This window comes from Sus scrofa, chromosome 9 (genome assembly GCF_054392235.1).
Source record: "Sus scrofa isolate SSC_HxYL_T2T_F1_AM1 chromosome 9, Sscrofa_HxYL_maternal_Yorkshire_Landrace_v2.0, whole genome shotgun sequence".
Lineage (NCBI taxonomy): Eukaryota > Metazoa > Chordata > Mammalia > Artiodactyla > Suidae > Sus > Sus scrofa.
Window position 1 is genome coordinate 114,906,411 of NC_139391.1, and position 27,105 is coordinate 114,933,515.

The following is a 27,105-nucleotide window of genomic DNA, read 5'->3' on the forward strand; positions in this document are numbered from 1 at the left end:
TCTGGAAACATTCACCAATGAGAAGGCAATAATTTAATTCTGCATAATAACTTACTCATGTTTACTGTGCCTCCCATAACTGGCCTTCCCCTCCCCACAACTTTTGTCTTTAGCTGAAGATGCTACTTAAGGTGGTGGCTCAGGTCATTTGCAGCCGTGGTTTTCTCGTGTTATCTCCCCTGTATACAGGAGATAGACATGTTATTAAACTTTTATTTTTCTCCTATTAGTCTGTCTTTTATATGAGGAGGTGACTGAAGCAGCAGTAAGTATGAATGCTAAATTCTGAGGGTGAGCATGTCTGCGTGCGTATGTGTGCATGTGTGTGTGTGTTTAACAACAGCAGAGGGAGGGAAAATTTTTTACAAGAGTGAAAAATGGTAGAGATCATATCCTTTTATTCTAAAATAATTGTCATCTATTTTTGTTTTCTTGATTCCCTAGTAGGTGGTCTTTGTGAGGCAGGAGGGAGATGGGCCCCAGGCTGAGCAACTGGAATCTCTCCCTTATGGGAAATACTTCGAGATACAGATTATGGCAGGAGCAAGGAGGAGCTACTTGGATAAAAGATAAAAAGACCACATATTTCTCATTCTTGATTAGACCCCTAGCCTGGGAACCTCCATATGCTCCATATGAACTACCCATGTGAAGAAAGTTTCCTTGGGGGTCAGAGAAGGAAGGGGCCCCAGATCCTAGTACATCCTGTCAACTTCCCAGAAACCCTGGGGCTAGAATCCATCTTGGCTGAAAGAAGTGCAGGCACACTGGGGAGGACCCTGGGTAAAGCCAAATGTGGACTCAAGGCCAGATGAAGCAAGAGGACTGGCCAGAGGAAGCCCCAAAGGACTGCCCCCATAGAATCAAGGGATTTTAACCACCTCCTAAGCACGTGTGGCTCTATTCCTTTTTCTGTCTCTGTCTCTCGCCCCCTCACCCCTCACTGAGCCCACCTGTGCTTTCTCAGTCCTTATCTTCTCTTTCAATAAGCACTTTATTTGCCTCACGACTCTCAGGCTCTTTGCTGATTTTTTCCTCCAAAGAGGCAAGGATTGGGGACACATATCAAGCCTGCTGGCCCTTGGGGTCTACTGGTTAGGCTTCAGCACTCTCACCCCACGGCCACCTGAGAATACTTGCAAAGGGGAGCAAACAGGTAGGAGAGAATCCTGGCTACTGGAGTTACAGAAGCCAGAAGAGTTAGAAAAACACTTTAGGAGTTTTCTCAAAAACAAAATGTCCTGGGAATTCCTGTCGTGGCGCAATGGGAATGAATCCAACAAGGAACCATGAGGTTGCAGGTTAGATCCCTGGCCTTGCTCAGTGAATTAAAGATCTGGTGTTGCCTTGAGCTGTGGTATAGGTCGCAGACACGGCTTGGATCTGGCGTTGCTGTGGCTGTGGCGTAAGCCAGCAGCTACAGCTCTGATTGGACCCCTAGCCTGGGGACCTTCCATATATGTCAGCTGCAGCCCTCAAAAGACAAAAGACAAAAGACAAAAAAAAAAAAAAAAAGAACAAAATGTCCTAAGAATTGATGCTCCAAACTGAGATATTTTTGTTGGGTTCTCTCACTGTATCAAGCAGTATTTGCTGACTTATAGAATCATGAGGCAAAGTCAGGATTTAACACTGCCTACCAAGAGGTGACTGGTTTCAGATGTGATGCGGACATCTGAGGCCCAGGATGCATGGGGTCAACAGCTCTTTCTCTCTCCTCAGTCCCAAAGAGAAGCTGTAAAGTTTGCTTTATTACAGCTGCGACCCTGATCTACTGTCTCATTTCCTGTAGATGTTCAAAGCACAGCAACTTCTTTTAGGGGTGTGGTGAAGTGGTTTGATTTCAGATCCACCTGTTTATGACAAAAATGAAGTTGCTTGTAAGGGTGAAGTCATTTTCAAGAATTAAGTTAATGCTTTGAGTTAAGAGTGTAATTGTGTGTCAGGATGTCATCGTTCACAGCAGTGGCTGCTGATAAGCACTCAGCTGCTGAGGGGCCCCATGGGGGCTTATCAATAAGAGTATGTGAAGAAACAACTGTGGCCAGGGGGTATTTGGACTAAAGATACCCAGAATTTGTGAGGACTATTCCAGAATGTTTGGTTTGGGCAAGGTTACACTTTGCTGATCTAACTAGCTCTCTGAAGACCTTGGGGGCATTGTTCCTGTTGTAGTAAAGGCAACTCTTACTTGCAGCCGCCCAAAGATCATCTTGGCTGCCAACACTGGCTCATCGCTCCCTAGCAACAGGCTCTAGCAATAAGGAACTTCTGTTTTCCTTGGCAGTTGGACATCAGCTTGTGGTTGGTTAAGCTACCTCTCCTGAGAACCAACATTAATAAAGGTCCACATCAACTACTTCTGGACTTTATTCCTTTCATCTCCCCTTGCCTGAAACAATAGTATAATTAATCTATCATTGGTTTTGAGTAAGTTATTTCTTTATTGGCTTAGTAAGAGACAGTATCCTGTGTGCTATTGGTTTGTGAAATCACTGTAATGCCTGCAGTGCACATGTGTTGAATAAAATGCTGGCAAAGGCAATCTCAGTCTCTGAGCATAATTTGCCCCCAAACAAAACATGGGGTTATTAGCATAAATTAGGAAAGTTGTCAATTCTTCAGGCAAAGAAACACCCAAACTTATTTTTGGTTCATTAGAATATTCTTAAACAGTTACAAATGGAATTTTCCATAAGTAACCTTGAAGGATCTTAAAAGAGGGAGACACATTTTCTTGAAAACCTAAGTAAAGAATAAAGAAAGAAAAAACATAGGTAAAAAAATAAAATGCATCAGCATATCTTCTCTGCTCTAATTCTTGGGACATGTTCTCTTTTCACAACTCCAAAGTGTTAGGTTACTTAATTAAAAATGCTAGAGTTTTTTTTTTTTTTCCTGTTTTCTTGTTTGTTTTGCTATGGAGGAAGTCAGGGTTAAGTGCATCTGTGGTCAAACCCTAGTAAGCCAAATACCCTGTGAAAATGAGGTTATCCCATGGCAATCCTGACTTCTCCAAGCTAGTTACACTTTTATGTCAAGTATGACAATGGCAAGGCAAACTAGGGTTGAATTTTTGAGATGTGTGTTTAGTCACAAATCTGGTGAAAACCAGCAAAACATTTCTCTAAACACCAGCTATATTTAAAGTCCAAGTCGTTTGGAGAAAAGACTTGTGGCTGCCTGATGGGAGGGGGAGGGAGTGGGAGGGATCGGGAGCTTGGGCTTATCAGACACAATTTAGAATAGATTTACAAGGAGATCCTGCTGAATAGCATTGAGAACTTTGTCTAGATACTCATGTTGCAACAGAAGAAAGGATGAGGGAAAAACTGTAATTGTAATGTATACATGTAAGGATAACCTGACCCCCTTGCTGTACAGTGGGAAAATAAAAAAATTATAAAAAATAAATAAATAAAGTCCAAGTCATAATTTGCATCCTATGCAGTAAAATCAAATTCTAAAGGTCTAAATACCATAAAACAAAACTGATTAGGATAATCTAATAGAATTAAGGGATACTTACAGCATCAGACATAGGGATTACAGAAATGACTGTTGAACCTCTTCATTGTCTAAAGCTTAAGTCAAGAAAATCCCTGAACAGGGAGGTACAGATAGAATCTGCATGGGCAAAACACCTCTCCTTCATCCAAAGACCCAGCTATCCTTGCTAAGTGTGAGTCTTCTATTCACAGGTAAGGACTGACAGAGATTCTTTTTCCTTTTCGTCTCTTTTCTTTTCCTTTCTTTCTTTTTACAGCCACATTACTGCATATGGAAGTTCCCAGGCCAGGGGTCAAATAGGAGCCGTAGCTGAGGCCTACGCTACATCCAGGGCAACATCCAATACCAGATCTGAGCTACATCTGTAACCTGTGCCACAGCTTGTAGCAAGTCCAGATCCTTAACCCACTGAGCAAGGCCAGGGATCTGAACCTGTATCCTCATAGACACTATGTCAGGTTCTTAACCCACTGAGCTACAGTAGGAACTTCCTGACAGAAATTCTTGATTAAGTGTTAGTCTAGCAACTGATATTTTCACCCCTATAAGCCACTTTAAGATAACTGACTCTTGGATTGGCTCAAAGATAAATTGAATGGATATGACACTGGGATGCCTTTTCTTTTTAATCTGGCACTATACAGCTAGTTCCATGGAGCTGTTAACCATGCCAATAGGTGGGTACAAATTCAAATGTGCTGTTTCATATGCATTTACCTGGTGAGTTTTGAATTAGGAATTTTTTTTTTAATTTTTATTTTTTGTCTTTTTGCTATTTCTTGGGCCGCTCCCGCGGCATATGGAGGTTCCCAGGCTAGGGGTCGAATCGGAGCTGTAGCTGCCAGCCTACGCCAGAGCCACAGCAACACGAGATCCAAGCCGCGTTTGCAACCTACACCACAGCTCACGGCAACGCTGGATCGTTAACCCACTGAGCAAGGGGAGGGACCGAACCTGCAACCTCATGGTTCCTAGTCGGATTCCTTAACCACTGCACCACCATGGGAACTCCGAGGGAATTTTTAAAATGATAGTAATATAAATCTTGCATAATTTTTGCAATAGTTTAGTACTTTTAAAAAAAAATCCTGATGACTGTAAAGAATGCTGCTCTGGAACTGTCAGCAAACTTCAAGAAGAGGCTCCATTAAAAGTTTTCTTCAATAAAGTTCCTGAGTTTCCAAGGCCTGCATGTAGTTCAGATTGTGAAAAGAAGCTTTATGAAAAGCCAAGTAGGTATCATAAAATAGGTGAACTGGAACACAGTTTTAATTATGCCAGAGTGAGGTAGTTTATAGCTCACAGTTTAGCACCCTAACAATAGGTTTGAAGTACTGACTAATTGTAATTTTGTCAGTAATAACCTTGAGACATGGATAAACAAAAGTGTGGAACAGTCTGCTTGGATCTCTGAGGGGCCAGGGGGGTTAATCTAATTTAGATTAAACAATGAGTTCTATAAATTTAATACTTCATGTGCATCTTAATTTAGAAATGCCAGAGAAAATATAGAAACTTATTAGCAAAAGAGGTTTTGGCTTTTTTTTTTTTAAATGCTTAATTTGAAGATAATCATCGGATTCGAGGGATTTTCAAGGTACAAAGGAATAAAAGTTTTCATTTAGTTAAGATGAATAAATGCGCTAAAACCTCGTTGAGGTTAAAAATTGTTATGCATATAAATCAAGTGATAGTTCCTCTCTCGTACCTCTATAGCAATTATTGTCTCTGCAAGTTTTCTGCAATTTATCATGAAGTTCCTCGTGGAACTGCCTCCATTGTTAGTCTGAAATGCTTATTTAAATCTTTTGTGGTTATTTAACCACTAATATTCATTTAATGAACATGTATTTGAGCCTCTCCATGTGGCAGGCACAGCCCTTGGCACAGGGATATAGATCTCTGCCTGAGTTCCCATCTATGGTTGGGGGTGAGGACAATAATAATAGTACAAACACCCAGAGAAAAGAGATGGTTGTGTAATGAATGATACATTTGGTGTTTGTCCCAAGTTCCTACGAAATAGCTTCTAGACCCCTGGCATTTCCTGAGTGATAGGGGGATCATTGTTATTCACGGTGGACCTCTAGATACTTTCACGATGGAGAACAGTCCTGCCCAAGAGACTAGTCGTGGGATTAGGGGCTTGGGCTTTGAATCATGAACCATCAGCTCCACCACCAGGTAGGAGAAGGAAGGTGGGTGTGACTATGTTAGTTGAGTAGGCAGGGAAGGCGTCTCTGTAGTATTAACACTGAAGCTGAGACTTGCAGCCCAGGTGAGGCTGGATGGGTAGAAAGTTCCAGGCAGAGGAAACCACCAGGAAAAGTTTGTGAGGTGGCAATAAGCCCGGCATGTTGGATACAGGAAACCAGTGGGGCTAGAATGGAGGAAGTGGTGTGACTGGTGGGTGGGTAGATCACACTCAGCCTTATAGCACATGGTAAAGGATTTGCATCTTAAGAGTGATGGGAGGCTATCAGCTGGTTATAAATCAAAAAGCACTATAATCTGATTTAGAGCTTTGAAAAGTCACTCTGGCTAGCAGGGGGAAGAATGACTAGGATGGTGAATGTGAACTTCAGTCTGGAGTGTCGGCCTTGATTGCTTATGTTTTTGTAGGCTTCTTGAGGGCAAGACATGTAGTCTGGACTTCTTTATATTCACACAGTGCCCAGATCAAGACTGAGCATGTATATAGAAGCAGGTATGCAATATGGGCTGAAATTCAAGTCACATGGAGAAGGTCTACAAAGCAGCAGAAGGGGAGGTAAGTTCTTGCTCAGTATCATCAGTGGGTGAATTGCAAGGTTATTGTGACCAAGTTTGAAAACCATATAATAATATCTGGACTAAAACAGTAAAAATTCTTGCCATAATTATACACATTTTTCAAATCTCACACATTTTCCCAAATTTCCCCCCTAAAATTTAAAATCAAATCCGAATCCAGGGTTTAGTAAACTATGGGCTCCAGGCCAAATCCAGCCTGTCTCTTGTTTCTCTCCTTAATATTTTGTTGGCACCATCCACAACTGTCTGATGACAGAGTGTCTATGACTGCTTTCATATGACAGGACTGAGTGGTTGTGACAGAGACTATATGGTCCCAAAGCCTAGAATACTTCCTGTCTGGTATTTTCTAAGAAAGGTCAGCTGATTCCCTATTTGGATGAAAGGCTTCTTCTGTGGTTTTCATCAAGACTGGTGAACACTGTGTAAATTATTGGGCTCTTTGTGTGTTTTGCTAGGGTCCTCCGTATTCTCTAAGGATAGTTTCCAAGGATGGCAGCAAGCAAAGGAGATGTTTTCCATTTGTTGTCAGTAGGGAAGATGAGACAAAAGGAAATGGGGGTTGTTTGCATGGATGGACACCACCCTGGGAGCCAGCTAATGCAGCTGAGCTCCAAGCAGGGGTGGTGGCTACTGCCTCCAAATCAGAAAGGATACCACACTCTCAGCTATGAAACTCTCAGGTTTCCTCCAAGAATAGATACAGAGCCAAGGGTAAAAGCAGTGGAGTATAGGACAGGGAGATAGCAAAGCTTTTCTGATATAAGCCTGTCACTCTTTTCCACAATGAATAATTGTAATAATAATCATGATAATAATACTCTGAGAGCACAGACCATGGGCAAGGATTAAACTCTGAAAGAACCACCTCCGCGATGCAGTTAGGATTATTCCAATTTGCAGCTGAGAGAAAGTTGTGGCCAGGAAGTAGATGCCCAGAGAGGCTAAGGAACTTGCCCAAAGGCACATGGCTGATGAGGGAAGGATTTAGGATTTGAAGCCAGATGTGTGTGTCTCCAAATCTGTGGTATGCAATGTGAGCTCTACAGTTTTGCTACTCAGAGTATGGTCCCCTGGCCACTGGCAGCAGCAGCAGCATCTCAAGTCCTGGTCCAGACTTTCTGAGTCAGAATCTGCATTTTTACCAAGATACCCAGGTGATTTCTAAGCACATTAAAATGTATCAGGCTCTACTATTCAGAGCCTCCTATTTTTTTTTTTTCAAACTTCCACTAAGAATCCAAGAATTCCACTTTGTCAGAATTTTTACCCTTGGTAAAACATAAATCCAGGATGGGAGCCATGTCTCATTTTTTTCATTTGAATTAGATCCTAGCAGCAGATCCTGGGCAGGTTAGAAACTGTCTCACCTATTATTTTTCTTGGATCCCACCGTGTTCCCACACCAGGAGTTTTCTGAACCAGCGGAACATGCCTAACCCTCTTCTGCAAAAAGTTTAGAGGGATTGCTTGGAAAGCTCAGCAGAGGAACTCAACTGTGCAAATTCAATTGACAGAACAAAGTCCCTCCTGTACCTGGGATCCTGTTACAAGCTTAGGGGAAGGTGTGCACTCAGGGAAGCAAGACTCACTCAGCCAGACAGATCTCCTCTGTGTGGTGTGTTGATTCTTCTGGATACAAGCAGTATTTGAAAGGACAGGTAGGAAAGCCAGCCACATGCACACAAATACCATATCTGTTGTAAAAGAGGAATACACCACCCCCCAACCCAAATGTAACTATTTTTATGTACCATTTCTACTGTGAGTTTGCAGCTAAAGTTGAGTGGCCAAATCATACTAGCGCTGATTCTTCCCGGGGAGCTGCCCATTTCTTACTGTTTGAAGTCACTCGAGTCTGGAAGACCAAAGGGAGGCTTCCTTCTTGCTGCCTTTGCCACCTTTGTCATTGAAACTACTCTCAGATGTGCACAGAGTGCTCTATGGGAATCAGCCTAGGTTTTGATCCTGAAAATTTCACTGTTTCTGCTTGTTCTTAGAGCCTGTCATGCTTCTCAGTTGGTAATAGCCCATGGCAATAGCAGCAGAGGTTGGGGCATTTAAAAAAAAAAAAGTTAATGGTTTCTAAACATAACTCCAGATGTCTCCCCCTCTTTCCCCCATTGGCTACTATCAAAAAAAAAAAAAAAAGCCTAGAACCAGAAGTGAAAACAAAACCCCAAAAAAGCAGAAGTCACCAACTTTCTGTCACTGACCCTTCATCCCTATGGTGGTGAGTTTTCTATCAGGGTTTCCAGACAGTTGACCTCACAGTGGGTGAGATGAAGAGCTTGGCATCACAAACCTGCTCTGCTCAGCTGCTGACAGACAGGGGCCCAGGGTCAGAGTTGCAGGTCAAAGCTCCCTCTTTGGATCTCAGCATTCATCCTGGCCACAGGGAACTACCAAAGATGAAGGCTCGTGTCACGCTCTTTCTGCACGTGCTCTGCCATAAATCAGCTGGGAGACCCTGGATGGGTCACTTAACCTCTCTAGACCAAGTTCCCCATCTGTGACATGAGAGGTCTACACCACTTGTTCTCTAAGACTCTGCCCACTGTTGGAATGTTGTGATTCTCTTTTAGCTTTCAGTTCTCTTTTAGTTCTTGCTTTTAGCTGTACTTGAGGCAAGAATATATAGCTACATTTCATGGGAAGAAATGAGGAAAGGAAGAGAATTTGGAGTATCTTCTGAGGAAATAATTACCAAGAACGATCTGATTCTATCCATTCCCAAATTTGCTTTGGAGCTTCACAGATCATCTGGCCCCAGCTCTTAGTCTAATAAGTCTGATTCTGTTTTCTCATTGGTGCAAAATACCAAGATATCACTGCATCCAGGATGTTGGGAGAACCAAGAGAGAAAACAAATATAAAATGCTTGCTTGACAATCTGCACACTGGCCCTTTCCCTTTCTTATCTCTTCCAGGCCAGAAGCAGCAAAAAAAAAAAAAGGGGGGGGGAGGGGAGGGGGGAATCAGTAAATGTCTGCTCTTCTCTGGAGCCTAAGGGTCTGCTTCCTCTGCACAATCAAAACTGTTTCTTGAGCCCAGATGAGCAGCTGCCCTCCTCCTTGTCCAGTCCTCTGTGGCTGCACTGTGACTCACATAGATGCTGGCAGAGAGAGGATGTGGCCAGTGTGTGCCTCTGGGTATATCGCATGGAGAATGACACTCATTTGAATCCCAAGTGGAAGTGTCCTCTCCTTGGAGAAACAATACGTGGACACAGCCTTTGCCTTGTCTTTCTTGGTATGGGAATGGCTGGTGAATGGCCCTGGTTTGTAAAAGTCTAATAGTCAAGAGAGGGTGGCCTTTATATGTCTCTGGCACAGATGATTACATTGCCAAAGAACAAATGTCCCCTGTCATTTGGCCAAAACGCCATCATCATCTTTATTTCTTTCACCCTTGGCTTTGTCTCTGCACTCCGACTGTTCCTGAATTGGACGTTGTCTGCCTTACATTTTCTTCTTGGCCTCCTGGAGTCACGCCTGTTGCTCTAAGAAAATGAATTTACATCTTGAACATCCAGTGTAACTCCAGTGCTCCGCTGGCTGTGCTGACAGCCTGAGTGGATTTCTGGCACAGACTCAGAAGTCCTTGAGTAACACATTTTCCTGATTGTTTCCACCCAAGTGTATTGAAAACACTTGCCTTTGTAGCAAACTTGCTCCTAATTAATTGTTTAAAGTCCCTGCATCCCTAGAGGAGATATGGGAAATCTTTACCTCATACTGCTGAGAATAAACCAATTATCTCACAAATACTGTATTTCTACAATTAATTATAGTCACTATATATAGTACAAAAAAGATTTCTACCTCCAAAACCCAAAATAGTTTGTTTTTGAACTCAATTTCATAGAGGTTTAGCAGTCTCCTCCAAGAATAATGATATATTTAAATTTGAAAACAATTTCTCCTCAATCAGTCATCTTGATCCTCTAAATAGCTCTTTTGTTTCTTCCTAGGTGATGATGCACAGTTTAAGGGGGAATTTGTAGTTATACCACACTTTTTATCTTAGCTAACTATCCAGCCCCAGTCACACCTTCAGCTTTATTTAGATTTGAGGTTTCCATTTTAACGTGTTTGAAAAAAAACCCCCAAAGTATAAGAGCATAAGCATTTTACAGCGCTATATGGGAAAATGCAGCAGATCTGGAACTCACTGATTTTCTTGGCATTTTGATTATATGGGTCTATGAGTTCAGATGAATCAAAGGAAAAATGAAACTCAGCAGGCATGATGAAATCAACTGAAACGGTTGGTCAGAGCCCACAAAAATTGTTTCATTCTCTAAGACTAGGGGGTAGAACCAGACCTAATTCAAGAGACAGCTTCTGAGGGCTGTTATCTCAACTCTTCAAATAAAGAAAGACATTTCTCAACAGTGGATTGATTTTTAAACTGTAACTTTGCACAGACTTCAATAAATGACACGAAGTTAATCTCTATAAATAAGAGGATAAATGCACATACCACTTTAATTATAAAAATTGGAATTTAATCCCCCAACATTCAGGCTACATTGGTAACTGAACATGGGTGGGGAGAGACCCTGACAACGAATTTTAAAACAATTTAATTTCTGCTGTTGACTCAGGGATAAGAACGGAGTCAGGGAAACAAACCCGACCTTGGGCAGAGTAATCTGTTTATATTCTCTGCTCTGTCTTTCCTCCAGGAGCCTCCCAGAGGCTGCAAGAGGGCACAGAAATTTGCTGCATAAGTGACATTTAAAAAGAAATATTGCGTTCATTTGTAAAACAGAAAGGCTAATATTTACCTTACGCACCTCACTAGGGGCTGTATCCAAGGAAACCATAACAACTGGAAAATGCTGTGACGTGGATACTTTATCATTACTGTGTTCATGTTAGAACATTCTTAAAAGGAAGGAGGGCATCAAAACTGCTAACTGCTACCTGGCATTTCAGGTACGAGGTATACAATATTGCCTGCAAAATATGAAGGTTTTTTTCTCTCCCTTTCTGTCTCTTTGTCTGTCTGTCTCTCTCAGGCACAAAAGTATTCCACATAATTACAATTAAATATTGACTATGGTTTTGTTTTCATGAAACATCAGGTAAAATATGGATTAAGGGACTGGAGGTTGCGGCACTATAAGAATACTGAGGCTGTGCATTGTCAGAGAATAAGATAGCTCTGTCTACCCAACAGTCCTAAAAATGTCTCTAAGAAAAACAGCCTTTGGAGAGAATGCAAATGAATGTTGACCACCATACTTTTCCTCTTTTTTCTTTTTAAATATTAAGTCTATTTGAAATATTCTACCAATCACTCCTCTCTTGAGCCTCAGTTGCAATAATTTTACATCACAAAATCTAATAAATCACAAAACATTTTGTGCTTTCTGATCTTTTTTCATATGCATTTCTTAAAATATGGTTTGAACTTTTTTTTTTTAAATCCACTAGAGTACCTAGTAAAGTGCCAGGCAAATAACAGACATATAAATTCTTCCTGAAGATTGATTCATTGATTAAGAGAAAATAAACTAATATTAACTATAAACTGTTAATACACTCCCATGTATACTATTTAATGTAGCTAGAATCTTTAAGAGTGGTAACAAAAACTTGCAGAAATTGGATGTTATAACAATATTGAGTTAATCTGTTACTTATGGGAACCCTTTCTCTAATTCAAAGTTAACGTCAGAATTAAATGATGTGAGAAATATTTTGTCTTTATATATGAATGAATAATTATAACATAAGGAAACTGATTTTCATTAGACAACACATGAGAATTTGCTTGAGTGACACTATAGTCCACTTCTTAAAATCTATGTTTAAAAATGCACATGTATCATTATTTTATGTCCATCTTTTTCTTAAAAAGTTAAAACTAAATTTTTTTTCTTTTTTTAGGGTCGCTCCCCTGGACTATGGAAGTTCCCAGGCTAGGGGTCAAATCAGAGGTACATCTGCTGGCCAACACCACAGCAACAGCAACACCAGATCCTTAACCCACTAAGCAAGGCCAGGGATCAAACCCGCGTTTTCATGAATACTAGCCTGGTTCATTACCACTGAGCCACCATGGAACTCCCAAAACTAAATTTCTTATTGCACAGGTCTATTAAGCTTGACTAGACAAATGAAGTATTATTGTTTAATAAATGCACAATAAAGCTGTTTTTACCAGTCTCATTTTAAGGATAGCATTTTCATTTTCTCTATGTAAGAACAGAAATATCAGCATAAACCCATCTCTTTTGTATCAGGAAGATCTCATTGTTCACCTGCCAACAGCCTTGACATACTAAGTAGTAAACAGTTAAGCATGCATCATTACATTCCTTAGGACACCTCTTTGAGAGGATGCAATAATTTATCATATCGAGTAGGTCTAATTCTCCCTTGATTTATGGAAGTGGTAATACTATTCCTGCTCACAAAATGCTTTGCTTGGAGAAATCCAGATTCAGGCACTAAAATCTTTATGGCCTCTCCAGGAGGAGTTGGGACGCAGGTGGTATTCTCAGCACCGCAGCTGAGAAAATGGAGGGGTTTGCCTGAGGTCTCCTGGAAAGTCAGTCATTCCAGGAACAGAATCTAGGTCTCCTGATGCCCAGCACACAATCACAAAGCACAGAACTCCCAGAAGAGCTGCCCAAATCGTGTGAGCAGACAAGAAGAGGGGAAATGGTGCCCAGGATGCTCATTGCAGAGTCCCTGTGGCAACCTGTTACGGTTTCCCTCTGACTGCACATAAAGCACATGAAGGGTATCAAACAACATAAAGTCCTAATGGCACCCTTAATTAGGAAGGATCATTACTCCAACTCCCTGACCTCCCACAGCCCCGGAATCCTCTCTGTGGTGCCAAATCCTGCAAGCAAGATGTAGTTACAGAAACCATCTTTGGATTACATGAGCCCATCAAGCTCTGATGATGATGAAATTTGATAGCCATAATGTCAAACTTTATATGACCATAATCCAAGTTTACAATGATACATTAAGCCATAATGCTACTATTTATACCACCATAAACAGAGTTTATGGTGATATAAATAGTCATGCTAATGGCATTAACAACAGCGCTCAGTGGAATCACAGCTGTTGAGTGCCACTTTCATGCTATTAGCATTGCTACTTATATCACTATAAACTTAGGTAGTCACATTTATTACATACGAATATACAAGGAAGATGGATATGTACATTATGTACCCACATCTAGGCTCCTGTGCCGGAAGCTTTATGGCTGTCATTCTCCTTTGCGTATTAAGGTCTACCTAGCCCTCTGTTGGCTCTGTTTATACCAAAAAGCAAGTCTGATTTGCTGGGAAACACTTTTTAAAGTTGATAAGAAGCTGAAGCCACAGCTGCAGGCACACTTACTGTCTCCTTGGCAGCGCAGGGGACCCACACTCAGTTTGGCTTCTGAGCCTTGCCGGTCAGTATCTCCAACTACCACCTGGCTTACTGGCAGGTGATCTTTGTAGGATAAGAAGCCAGCGTCTTTCCTCCTGAATCATAGGGAAAGATAGAAAAGCATGAGGTGGCTATGTTAGAAACATGTCTTTTCTGATAATTTTTTAAGTTGTCTAGCAACTGACCATATGTCAATAAATGCTCGGGGATTCACTAAAGAACCACACTTTAAAGTGGACCACTGCCTTTGGGTGGTCTTGTAGTATACAGCTCAGAAGCAACAGTGACCTCTTTGCTGTCTGGAAAACAGAACTGACACCCTGATTTCCAGAGAGTCACAGTCAATACACAGTATACTATTTCAGGTGGAGGGTAGACTGGAACCTTGCTTGAAGCACATGCATCAAACACTGAGCACATGTGCAAAGCTGCTGCTGTCAGGGAATCAAAAAGTTTAACAAAGTCAATTTGATCTCTTGCATAAAATAAGAAACAAAACCCTATTAAAACCCCCCTTGTCTCTTTAATTGCTTTGAAGAAGTCAGTTCAAAGGCTTTCTCCCCTGCTGTGTATCAGCTAAATAAGAGACACATTTTGTTCTTTCATGTCTTCTTGTTTATTTTAACAGCTGAGAGTTTATACGAAGTTTCCAACACTGAGCAGGTGCTAAGTGTCTATTTCTATCTATAATGAGGAGTGGAGTTGAGAGGCAAGCCCAATTTGGTTTTTCTCCTAGATTTGTTCTCCTGTTTATATTTATCTTGTTTCAGGTCTCCTAACTCAACCTCATACCCACCCTAAACTGAGGAAGAGGACAAGGCTAGTTGTAAAGTACAGATTCTAGGATGAGGCAGAGAGTTACAGGAGATGTTCTTGGAGATGCAGCCCATGTGAGTTATGGTGTAGCACAGATTTCACCTTAATAGGAAATCTCTGCCCACTCATCCTATTTTTATGCTGCTGTGGCTGAGAGATCCTTTCATTTGGGGCTAGACTGAGGTGAAGCAAAAATCAGTGTAAAGTCATTCCACAAACTTGCCTTTTAGTATGATTTTTTGCACTCTTCAGACTGAATGTAAATGACAATTTTGAAGCTGTATGTACAGCCAATCACAGGAAAGGAAACTGACTGGGGATGATAGAAGAATGGGAGAAAGAGTTCACTAATCAGATTAAAGATCTGCCATTTGCATCTCTTGGCAGATAGTGCATGGAATTGAGGAGAACCAACTTGGAAGCCTGCCTCTGAAATGCCATTCTGTTAGGAACAGTTTCTTGCTCCTCTGACCTCCTAGAATGTCAGTGAATATACGTTTCCTTCACGTGTCAGGACCCACAGAAACCCAGGAAGGAGTCACAGAATTTAGCCAGTGGACCTCAAACAAATATATTTTCCACTGCCTTAATTATTTCAATGAGTTTCCAAGATAAAGCTAAAAAATTTTTTAATCAAAACCAAGATCATGCAGAAAGGCACTGTGATTCTTATTCACCCTGTAGCTACTGATGATCCAGTCTGTAATCATTTGCAAATACAACTTCTATTAGAAATTCTATCAGTTAAAATCATGTTAGGGAGGGAACAAAGTCTATGCTATTAAACTTGCTATTTTAATGTTTCTCAAAGGGGCAATAAATGAAAACACCCTTACCAACACTGTAATTTGACGACCTACTAGAATGAGCTGCATTCCTGGGGACCTTCAGGTATAAATAAAGTTTTACTGAAATAAAGTCACTTTTTAAATTTCTTTTAATATTGTCTTTGGTGCTTCTACTCTCCATCAACAGAACTGGCTAGTTGTGACAGAGACCATAAAGTTCTCAAAGCCTAGAAGATTTAGTATCTGGCCCTTTACAGAAAAAGCTTGTCACTCTCATTCCAAATCATCAGTATCCATTTTTCCTTTGGGCATTTATTGAGCAAATGTCCCACTGATGATTATGGTGGCCTAGTGTGCAACTTGAGTGTAGGGCTAGGGAAGGGGCATAATAATAACTCTGTGGTAGGGAAACAACCATTTAAATTGACATTTATTTAGTCTTAACAGTGGGAAGGAACTTAAACTTCATTAATAACTAACTACCTTTTTTTTTTTTTTTTTTAATGGCCACACTCATGGCACATGGAAGTTCCCGGGCCGGGGTTGACTCCAAGCTGCAGCTGTGACCCATGCTGTGCTGCTGCAACACTGGATCCTTTAACCCATTGCACCGGGCCAGGGATCGAACCCATGCCTCCACAGCAACCTAGCTGCTGCAGTTGGATTCTTAACCCACTTCTCCATAGCAGGGACTCCCAGTTAATAATTAACTTTTTGATTGACTGCACTATACAGCAGGCAGTCATTTGTCAGGATGCTCAACATCCTTATCTGACTCTCGGTATTGTTGGTTTATTTACAATGACTGAGAAAGTAACTATAATGAATCTTCTGCTAATATAAGAGCATTTTGAAAGCAAATGTTTGGAAATATTCCAATCATTATGGAATCTTATTGCCAAAACTGGTATGAGCACAGCCTTATAAGATTTTACACATCTGCACATTTTCAAAAAGTGGAAGCATAATTTTTATTTTTTTATTATTTTTTCCTGTTCTTAGAGATATTCATTTATTTTCACTTTTTTGTTTTTATTTATAGTTGATTTACAATGTTCTGCCAATATCTGCTGTACAAGGAAGTGACCCAGGCATATATATATATACACAAACATACATACATACATACATACACACACACACACACACACACATACACACACACATTCTTTTTCTCTGATTATCCTCCATCGTATTCCATCACAAGTGACTAGGTATAGTTCCCTGTGCTGTACAGCAGGATCTCATTGCTTATCCACTCCAAATTCAGAAGTTTACATCTACCAACCCCAAACTCCTAGTTCAGCCCACAACTTCCCCCTTGGCAACCACAACTTTGCCAAGTCCATGAGTTTGTTTCTTTTCTGCAGATAAGTTCATCTGTGCCATATATTAGATTCAAGATATTATATAATGTGGTATTTGTCTTACTCTTTTTCTTTCTGACTTACTTCACTTAGTATGAGAGTCTCTGCTTCCATCCATATTGCTGCAAATGGCATTATTTTGTTCTTTTTAATGGCTGAGTAGTACTCCATTGTGTATATATACCACATCTTAATCCACTCATCTGTCTATGGACATTTAGGTTGTTTCCATATGTTGGTTATCATGAATAGTGCTGCAATGAACATACAGGAGCATGTATCTTTTTCAATGAAAAACTTGTCCAGATAAATGCCCAGGAGTGGGACTGCTGGGTCATATGGTAGTTCTATATTTAGTTTTCAACTGTGTAAAACTCACAAAACAGTCAAATCTGCTGGGTACAAAGTGGTTGTGGAAACAAATTCATGGGTGACAATAAAGTGGTTTGGCTCACAAAATGTTTTTGATGTGATCCTACGGTACAATCAAATTCCAAAAAATAATGTGTGGGTGAGTAGAAAATAAACTGAGATCTGGAGAGGCACCTTTCCAAACACCTATAAGGCTTCTACCTTAGCACCTGTTAGAAAATTATTTAGCAAGCAAAACAAGCCTTCATTGAAAGATATGCTCTATAACGATTGAGGTCAATCTAATTTAGGGAGATATTCAGTAACTATTTATCATGTGAGCATAATCGAATTACCTCTGTTGCTAGGCTGGTACATTAGAAAAATTCTATCATCCATTTCAAATAGGCCCTGAACCTAGTCTCTTGCATAATCTTTCTCTCAGTGTTGGAAAACTTCATTCTACAGAGTTTGCTTTTCTAACCTGGCATTACTGTTATTTTGCTTCAGTATTATTTTCCTGAGGGACTCTCTCTTACCCTGCTGCTCTTCTTTTGCCTTCTTTTCTTACCCTGCTGAGAAAGCCAGCAGGTCTCTAGGCATATTGGTCTTGCCCTTCGCTCAGTAAAAAAGAAAAAAAAACCATCAAACCCTAAAGGAAAATAACCATTCCAAGTTTCTGCCACTTTGCATCTTCTTTTCTACAGATGTTATGAAAGTTACCACACTGAGTATGTTTTATAATACTTCTCCCTTGTGAAGTTTAAGAAGTACTTGTTTCCTTAAAATAAAAAATGGGCAGAATTACAGTCAGTGAATGTTCCTGCATTTCTATCACAGCATCACCTATGGTAGAAATTTCTGGAAGAATTCAGGAAATCAAAGTTTTACCTAAGAGGATGTCTCAGAAAGAGATACAGAGGAAGTTCCTATAGTGGGTCAGTGGAAATGAATTTGATTAGTATCCATGAGGATGCAGGTGTGATCCCTGGCCTTGCTCAGTGGGTTAGGGATCCAGCGTTGCTGTGAGCTCTGGTGTAGGTTGCAGATGCAACTCGGATCCTATGTGGCTACGGCTGTGGCATAGGCCAGTGGCTGCAGCTCTGATTCAACCCCTAGCTTGGGAACTTCCTAGTGCCTCGGGTGTGGTGATAAAAGGCAAAATCAATAAATACATAAAAATAATAAAAAAAATTTAAAAAGAGACATAGAAATGGGGAATCAACACATGAGAAGAAGCTTAATATTATTAGTTATTAGAGAAATGCAATTAAAAATCAACTGAGATGCCACTTTACTCCTACCAGAACAGTTATAATGGAAAAGACAAATAGTAACAAGTGTTGATGAGTATTGGAGAAACTGGAATCATCATACATCACTGATGGGATTGTAAAGTGGTGCAAGCACTTTTGAAAGAAGTTTGGTAGTTTCTAAAGTTAAACATACATTTACCATGTGACCCAATAATTCCATTTGTGGATATCTACCTAAGAGAAAGCGTAATGTCTAAACACAGATTTTTAGGTAAATGATTTTAGCAGCTTTATTTATAACAGCCCCAAGGTGGAAACAACCCAAATGTCCATTAACTAGCAAATAGATCAATAAAATATAGTATTTCCATAGAATAGAATATTCTTCAGCAATAATAGAAATAAAATATGGATACACATGGCAAAAATGAATGAACTTCAAAAACATGATGCTCAGTGAAAGGAGTCAGACATAGAAGGCCACAAATGCTATAATTCTATTTATATGAAATGTCCAGAAAAGGCAAATATATAAAGATAGAAAGTAGATTATTGGGTGTGGGGGTGGGGGGCTGGAAATGGGAATGAGGATCAATGGTAAACAGGAATCTTACAGTGGCAACGGAAATGTTCTAAATCCGGACCGTGGTGATTTGCTGCATAACTCAGTGAACTTACTAAATCCTTGAATTGTATACTTAAAATGGATGAATCTTATGGCATGTAAAGTCATTGAAAAAAAAATGCAGATAGTTGCAAATACTAATTGGCAGTGGGAAAAACTTCCTTTGCATACATTTCACTGGTACTAGTATATGGAATTATGAAGTTATATATTTTCTGGCTTTGGAGTCTTCTCCTTTGTAACTATGATCCTGGGACTATGAAATTTTTACTGACTCCTTTTTAGGGGCTTTATTGATGTCTTCAGGACACTACATCCAAAAAAATCAGAATACACATTCTTAAATGCTCATGGAACATTCTCAAGAATCGACCACATATTGGGACACAAAGCGAATCTCAATAAATTTAGGAGCATAGAAATTATCTCAAGTATCTTCTCTGACCACAATGCCATGAAATTAGAAATCAACCATGGGAAAAGGAAAGAGAAAAAACCTACTACATGGAGACTAAACAACATGCTTTTCAAATTTATATCCTCCTGCCTAATATCACAGGGAACTCTGCCCAGTGTTCTCTGATAACCTATATGGGAAAAGAATCTGAAAAAGAAAGGATATGTGTACATGTATAGCTGAACAATTTTCTTGTACAGAAATTACCCCAACATTGTAAATCAACTATGCTCCAATAACATTGTTTAAAAATATAGTTTACATCAATATTTACATATTCCCCTGAACTTGATTCCTGCATAGGATCTCAGAACACCCTTTCTAGGACACTGTTATTCAGTCTTCTCTCCACATCTTGGTCTCTATAAACATTTCTTTACTTGTGTTAAGATTTTAAAATGGCACTGGACATTCCACCAATTTCACTCATGTTCCAGTCTCATCCTAATTCTTTATTCAGAATTCATACACTTTACCCCAACTGCTATAAATGCCACCACCCCAAACTACTTTTAAAGTAGAAACTGTATCTCATTTATCAAAAACCAAGCATCCATGGTTTTCCAGGACATGCCTTAAAGTAAAATTCTTTTCAACTGTCAACATTTGCAACTGTAATATCCTGGAAGCACCAATATTTTACAGCACCAAGTCTTCATCTCAAGGACTATTTCTAATCTTTTTGGAGTGTTTTGTGTAATATTTGGTTCAAATAGTATGTTCACATTACCTATAAGTTTTTGTACCTTTTCTCTGGATCTTTTCTGTCTCTTAATAGCCATCCCCAGACATTATGCTACTTTATATAAAGTAAACTATACCTTTTCTATAGCAAGTACTCAGGAAAGGTAGGTCAGATTGGTGTGGACAAGATAGCAGGGAAGGAAGAGCCTGAATCTACCTCCTTCCAGGGTCACACTAAGATTAGGACTAATTATAGAAGAACTGAACCATAAGAACAATCTGAAGACTTAGAAGAAAAGATTTTCCACAACTAAAGATACAAAGAAGGAAACATAAGATGGGTAGATGGAGGGAAAATAGAATAGCTAAGACTCACACTCCTATGCAGATAACCTGGAAGTGGTAGAAAAACAATTGCAGAGGTTCTCCTCAAGGAGTGAGAGGTCCATGCCTCACTTCAGGCCCCCAACCTAGGGATTTTGCACTGGGAAGATAAGCTCCCAGAATATCTGGCTTTGAAGCCCAGTGGGGCTTATGTACAACAGAGCCAGAGAGCTATAGGAAATAGAGACTCTGATATTAAAGGATGCATTTAAAATCTCATACCCTCTAAATCCAGAGCAGAGGCAGTATTTTGAAAGGGGTCTGGGTCAGACCCACTTGCTAATTTTGAAGAGCTTTTTGGAAAGGAAAGAAACAACTAGGACTCCTCCTGGGGGTATAGATGCTGGCAGTAGTCATTTTGGGGAGCTTGTTGTGGCATGAGGACGTTAGTGCTGGCAAGTGTCATTTTTGAGTCTTCCCTCTAACATATTAGTGTTTGGACTTACCCTCTCACCAATGGGCTGGCACCAGCTCTGGATACTCCCAGACCGGCAGCCAGCTGTGCTGGATATGGACCCACCTACCAGCAAGCCAACAACAGTTCTGGGTTCCCCCAGGCCCTGCAACCAGTCACCCAGGATTTGGCCTTTCTCACCAGTGGGCCAGAACTGGCCCCAGGAGTGCTTGGAATGCACAGCCAATTGCCTTGGGACTCAGCTCTAACTACCAGCAGGTAAGCAGACATTACACAAAGCAGGGCCTGGCAGCCAAATGGGCTGAGGACCAGCCCTGCATACCAGCATATTCTCAGTAGTCAGCCCCAATACAACAGAAGGGCCATGTAGCTCACAAAGTGGGCACCCATACAGCATATAGCTCTTGTGACTAAAGGAGAGTTTGCTTCTGGAACCCACAGGATGTTTCCTTCACATGGCCGCTTCTTCAGGACAGGGAAATGTAACTGACCTACTTTACTTACATATAGAAATAAGCTACAGGAAATTCGGTAAAATTAGGAGTCAGAGGAATATGTTCTAAAGAGAGAAATAAGACAAAACTCCAGAGCAAGAACTAAATAAAGTGGAGATGAGCAATATACCTGATAAAGAGTTCAAGGTAATGATCACAAAGATGCTCAATGAATTTGGTAGAAGAATGGATGAATACAGTGAGAAGTTTAAATAAGAGTTAGAAAATATAAAGAAGCAGAGTTGACCAATATAATAACTAAGATTAAAAACACACTAGAAAATAAATAAGAGTGATACAGTAGGTTAGATGATATGGAGGAACAGATAAGCAAACTCAGAAAGATAGAGTAGTGGATATCACCCAAGCTGAACAGGAAAAAGAAAAAATAAATTTAAAAAATGAGGGCAGTTTAAAAGACAACTAGACAACATTAAGCATACTAACATCAGCAGTATAGGGAAACCAGAAGGAGAGGAGAAAGAGAAATGAGAGGAGAACTTATATGAATAAATAATAGCTGAAAACATTCCTAACTTGGGCAAGGAAACAGGCATCCAGGTCCAGCAAGCACAGAGAGTCCTAAATAAGATGAACATGAAGAAGTACACATCAAAATACATAATAATAATTTAATTAAAAATGGAAAATTTAAAGATAGAGAGTTTTAAAAGCAGAAAGAGAAAATTAACTGGCTACCTATAAGGGAACTCCCATAAGACCCTCAGCTGACTTTTCAGCAGAAACTTTGCAATCCAGTAGGCGTGGCACAATATATTTAAAGTGATGAAAGGAAAAAAAAATACAACTAAGAATACTCTACTTGGTAAGGTTTTCATTCATATTTGAAGGAGAGGTAAGGAGTTTTACCAATAAGCAAAAGCTAATATTGTTCAGCACCACTAAACTGGCTTTACGACAAATGTTAAAGGGACTACTCTAAGTAGAAAAGATCAAAAATAAAAATATGAAAACTTAGAAAGCAAAAATCTCATTGGTAAAGGCAAAGATAGAGTAAAGGTAGTATACCAACCACTTATAAAGCTAGTAGGAAAGTTAAAAGACAAAAGTAATAAAATCACCTATATTCATTATAAAATAAAACCCGAAGATGGGAAATATGATGTCAAAAAACAAACATAGTCAGAAGGAGTAAAATGTAGAGTTGTTAAAATGTGTTCAAACTGAAAAGGTTGGCAACTTAAAATAATCAGTGGTATATGCATCTATATATCTATTTCTACACACACACACACACACACACACACAGGCTGTTATATATGAACTTCATGGTAACCATTAATCAAAAATCTATAATAAATACACACACACAAAAGAAAAAGGAATCCAAACATAATGACTGTTAGCATTCAATCACGAGGGGAGAGGTCAAAAGAAGAAAAGGATTAAAAAAGAACTGCAAAACAACCTGAAAATAATGAACAGAATAGCAATAAGTGGATACCTTTCAATAATCACTTTAAGTGTAAATGGAATATTACACTTCAAAATACATATCAGAGTTCAATCAAAAGACATATCAGAGTTCCCACAGTAGCACAGCATGTTAAGGACCCAGCATTGTCTCTGTAGTGGCTGGGATCACTGCTGAGGGGTAGGTTTCATTCCCAGCCTTGTACAGTGGGTTAAAGATCTGATGTTGCCATAGCCGTGATGTAGGTCTGTGCTGCAGCTTGAATTTGATCCTTGGCCTGGGAACTTCAACATGCCATGGCTGCCACCCCCCCAAAAAAAAGTGACTGAATGATAAACAAAACAAGACCCATATATATGCTGCCTTTGAGAAACACTTCAGATCTAAAGATGCACACAGACTGAATGTTAGGGGATGAAAAGAAAAGTATTTCATGCAAATGGAAACAAAAAGAAAGTTAGGCTAGAAATACTTATATCAGACAAAATAGACTTCAAAACAAAGACTCTAACAAGAGACAAAGGACACTGCATAATGATGAAGGGAAAAATCCAACAAGAAGATATAGCAATTACAAATATATATGGATCCAACATAGCACCTCAGTACATAAAGCAAATATTAATAAACATAAAGGGAGAAATTAACAGTAATGTAATAGTAGGGGACTTTAACACGCTACTTACAACAATGGATAGATCATCCAGACATGTAATCAGTAAGGAAACACTCATCTTGCCTTAAATGACATTGTATCAGATGAAATATACATATGAAATATATATAACATTTCATCAAATATATGAAATATACATTTCATCCAAAAACAGTAAGGTACACACTCTTTTCAAGTGCTCATGGAACATTGTGCAGGACAGATCACATGCTAGGGCATAAAGCAAGTTTTAATACATTTAAGCAGACTGAAATTATCTCAAGCACCTTTTCTGACCACACTGGTATGAGACTAGAAATCAACTACAAAAACACAAACACATGGAGGCTATATAATATGCAATGAAAAAAACACAGTGGGTTACTGAAGAAATCAAAGAGGAAATTAAAAAATTTCTGGAGACTAATGAAAATGGAAGTACAATGATACAAAAATGTATGGAACACAGCAAAACTAGTTCTAAGAAAAGTTTATAGCAGTAGAAGCTTACCTCAAGAAACAAGAACAATCTCAAATAAATACTAACCTACACCTAAAGGAACTAGAAAAATTAGAACAAAAAAGCTCAACATTAGTAAAAGGTAAGAAACAATAAAGATCAAAGCAGAAACAAATTATATAGAGAATAAAAAATAGAAAAGATCAATGAAACTAAGAGGTAACTCTCTGAAAAGATAAAGTTGAAAAAGACTCATCATGAGAAAAAAAGGGCCCAAATAAATAAAATCAGAAATGAAAGAGGAGAAGTTATAACTGATACCACAGAAATTCAAAGAATCATAAGAGATTACTGTGAATAATAATAAACCAATAGAATGAACAACCTAGAAGAAATGGAAACATTCCTAGAAATGGACAATCTTCCAAGATTGAATCAGGAAGAAATTAAAAAAAAAATGTGAATAGATCTCTTACCAGTAATGAAACTGAATCAGTAATATTAAAAAATTCCCAAGGGAAAAAAAAAAAGTCCATGACCATGATAACATACCAGATGAATTCTAACAAACACTTAAAGAATTAATATCTATCCTTCTCAAACTAGTAAAAAAAAAAAATTAAAGAAGAAAGAATGCTTACAAACTCCTTCTAGGAGGCCAGCATCCTCCTGATGCCAAAACCAGACAAAGACACCACAAAAACAGGAAAGAAAAGAAAAGAAAAGAGGCCAATATCACTAATAAACATAGTTGCAAAAATTCTTAATGAAATACTGGGAAACTGAATTCAACAATACCTTAAAAGGATCACACCCAATGATTAAGTTGGATTTACCCCAGGGATTCAAGGATGTGCTAAATCCTCAAATCAATCAATGTGACATAAACAATTTTATTCTTCATATTAACGTACTGAAGAGTAAAAAATAATATAATCTCAATTCATTTTCAAAATTCAACATACATTTATGACTAGAAACACTCAACAGAAAAAGCATTTGAAAATGTTCAACATTGATTTATGATTAAAAACTCCCAACAAAGTGATTGTAGGGGGCACATGCCTCAACAGAAAAAAGACCATTCATTTATGACAAATGTATAGCTAATATTATACTCAACACTGAAAAACTGAAGGCATTTCCCCTAAGATCAGGAACATGACAAAGATGCCCACTCTCACCATTTTTATTTAACATAGTACAGGAAGGTCTGCCATAGAAATCAGACAAGAAAAATAAATAAAAGTAATCCAAACTGAAAAGGCTTTGGAAACAAGTAAAACTGTCACTGTTTGCAGATGACATGATATCCTAAAGACATGGCAAAAAACAATCACAACTTATAAATGAATACAGCAAAGTTTTAGGGTACAAAATTAATATACAGAAATCTGTTGCATTTCTATATACTGACAATAATTATCAGAAAGAGAAATTAAGAAAACAATTTCATTTTCAATGTGTCAAAAAGAATAAAATATCTAGGAATAAATCCAACCAAGGAAATAAAAGACCTATACTGGGAAACCATAAGACATTGATGAAAGACATTTAAGATGAAATTAAAAAAGGGAATTGGAAGAATTAAGATTGTTAAAATAACCATACTACCCAAGGCAATCTACAGACTCAATGTAATCCCTGTTAAAATAGCAATGGAATTTTTCACAGAACTAGAACAAATAATTATAAAATTTGTATGGAAACACAAGACACCAAATAGCCAAACCAATCTTGAGAAATAAGAACAAAGCTGGAAGTATCACACTCCCTGATTTAAAACTATACTACATAGCTATAGTCATCAAAACAATATGGTACTGGCACAGAAACAAACATGGAGATGAATAGAGCAGAATAGAAAGCTCAGAAATAAATAAAAACTTACATAGTTAATTATTCTATGAGAAAAGATGCAGGAATGTACAATGGAGATAATACACCCTCTTCAATAAACAATGTTGGGAAAATTGGACAAGTACATGCAAAATAATCAAACTGGACTACTGTCTCATATCATATACATAATGACCTCAAAATGGGTTAAAGACTTAAATGTAAGATCTAAAATCATAAAACTAGAAGGAAACATAGATAGTACTTTCTTTGACACTAGTCTTAGCAAGTTTGGATATGTTTCCTCAGGCAAAGGAAATAAAAGCAAAAAGAAAAGAAAAGGAAGTCTACTGAGTGGGAGAAGATATTTGCAAATGTTATGTCCTTAAAGGAGTTAATATATACACAATATACAAAGAATGTGTACAACTCAACATCAGAAAGACAAACAATCCAGTTAAAAAATGGCAGAGGACCTGAAGAGATGTGTTTCAGAAGAAGACATACAGCTGGTCAAAAGACACAGGAAAAGATGCTCAACATTACTAATCATTAGGGAAATGCAAATCAAATCCATAATGAGGTATCACCCACACCTATCATAATGGCTATTATCAAAAGACAACAGATAACAAGTATTGGCAAGGATGTGAAGAAAAGGGAACCCTTGTGTCTTGGAAGGTAAATTGGTGCAGCCACTATGGAAAACAGTACAGAAATTATTTTAAAAATTAAAAATAGAACTAGATATGATCCAGCAATTCTACTTCTGAGTTTTGTTTCTGAATATATACCTACATCAAATCATCAAGTTGTATACCTTAAATACTTACAATGAAAAAGTAGGTCAAAAGGTAAAAAACCCCTAAGAATTTTCCCGAGTTTTCATGGATAGTTAACTATTTTACTAATAACATCCATTACAGATGTCAGATTCAATGGTATTATTTTTATTAAAGGATCTTTGCATTGTTCTTATTCTGTCCATCTCTTAAATCAAAAATACATAAATAACCTACAGTTGTTTAAAGTTTTAAAATACCCAGAGTGCCTTCCCACAGATGACCTAATATAATCCGTGTAAATCTGAAGGTACAAGGAAATAGAGATATACACTTGAACCTGAAAAATTTTGATTTCCAATTAACTATTAAGAAACATATCTGTTCATAAAGTGAGATAGACTCTACCCAGGAATGAGATGTATATATCTTCTAGGTATAATATCAAATACTACCTAATTATTTACTAATTCATACCTAAGAGTTTTAGTTAAAACATTTGTTTTGTCCAGATATATGCCCAAGAGTGGAACTGCTGGGTCCTATGGTAGTTTTATATTTAGTTTTCTGAGGTACCCTCAT

The 27,105-nt window shown here is 38.7% G+C and overlaps 1 protein-coding gene across 5 annotated transcripts in view; it reads right to left on the reverse strand.

Annotated features, from left to right (window-relative positions):
* CNTNAP2 (contactin associated protein 2) overlaps positions 1-27,105 on the reverse strand; it is a 2,042,838-nt gene that overhangs the window by 360,369 nt on the left and 1,655,364 nt on the right. For all 5 annotated transcript variants that reach the window (XM_084977536.1, XM_084977535.1, XM_084977534.1 and 2 more), the window contains one exon: positions 13,683-13,810. In XM_084977536.1, coding sequence (XP_084833662.1) covers positions 13,683-13,810 — 128 coding nt within the window. The remainder of the gene's footprint in view (positions 1-13,682; positions 13,811-27,105) is intronic.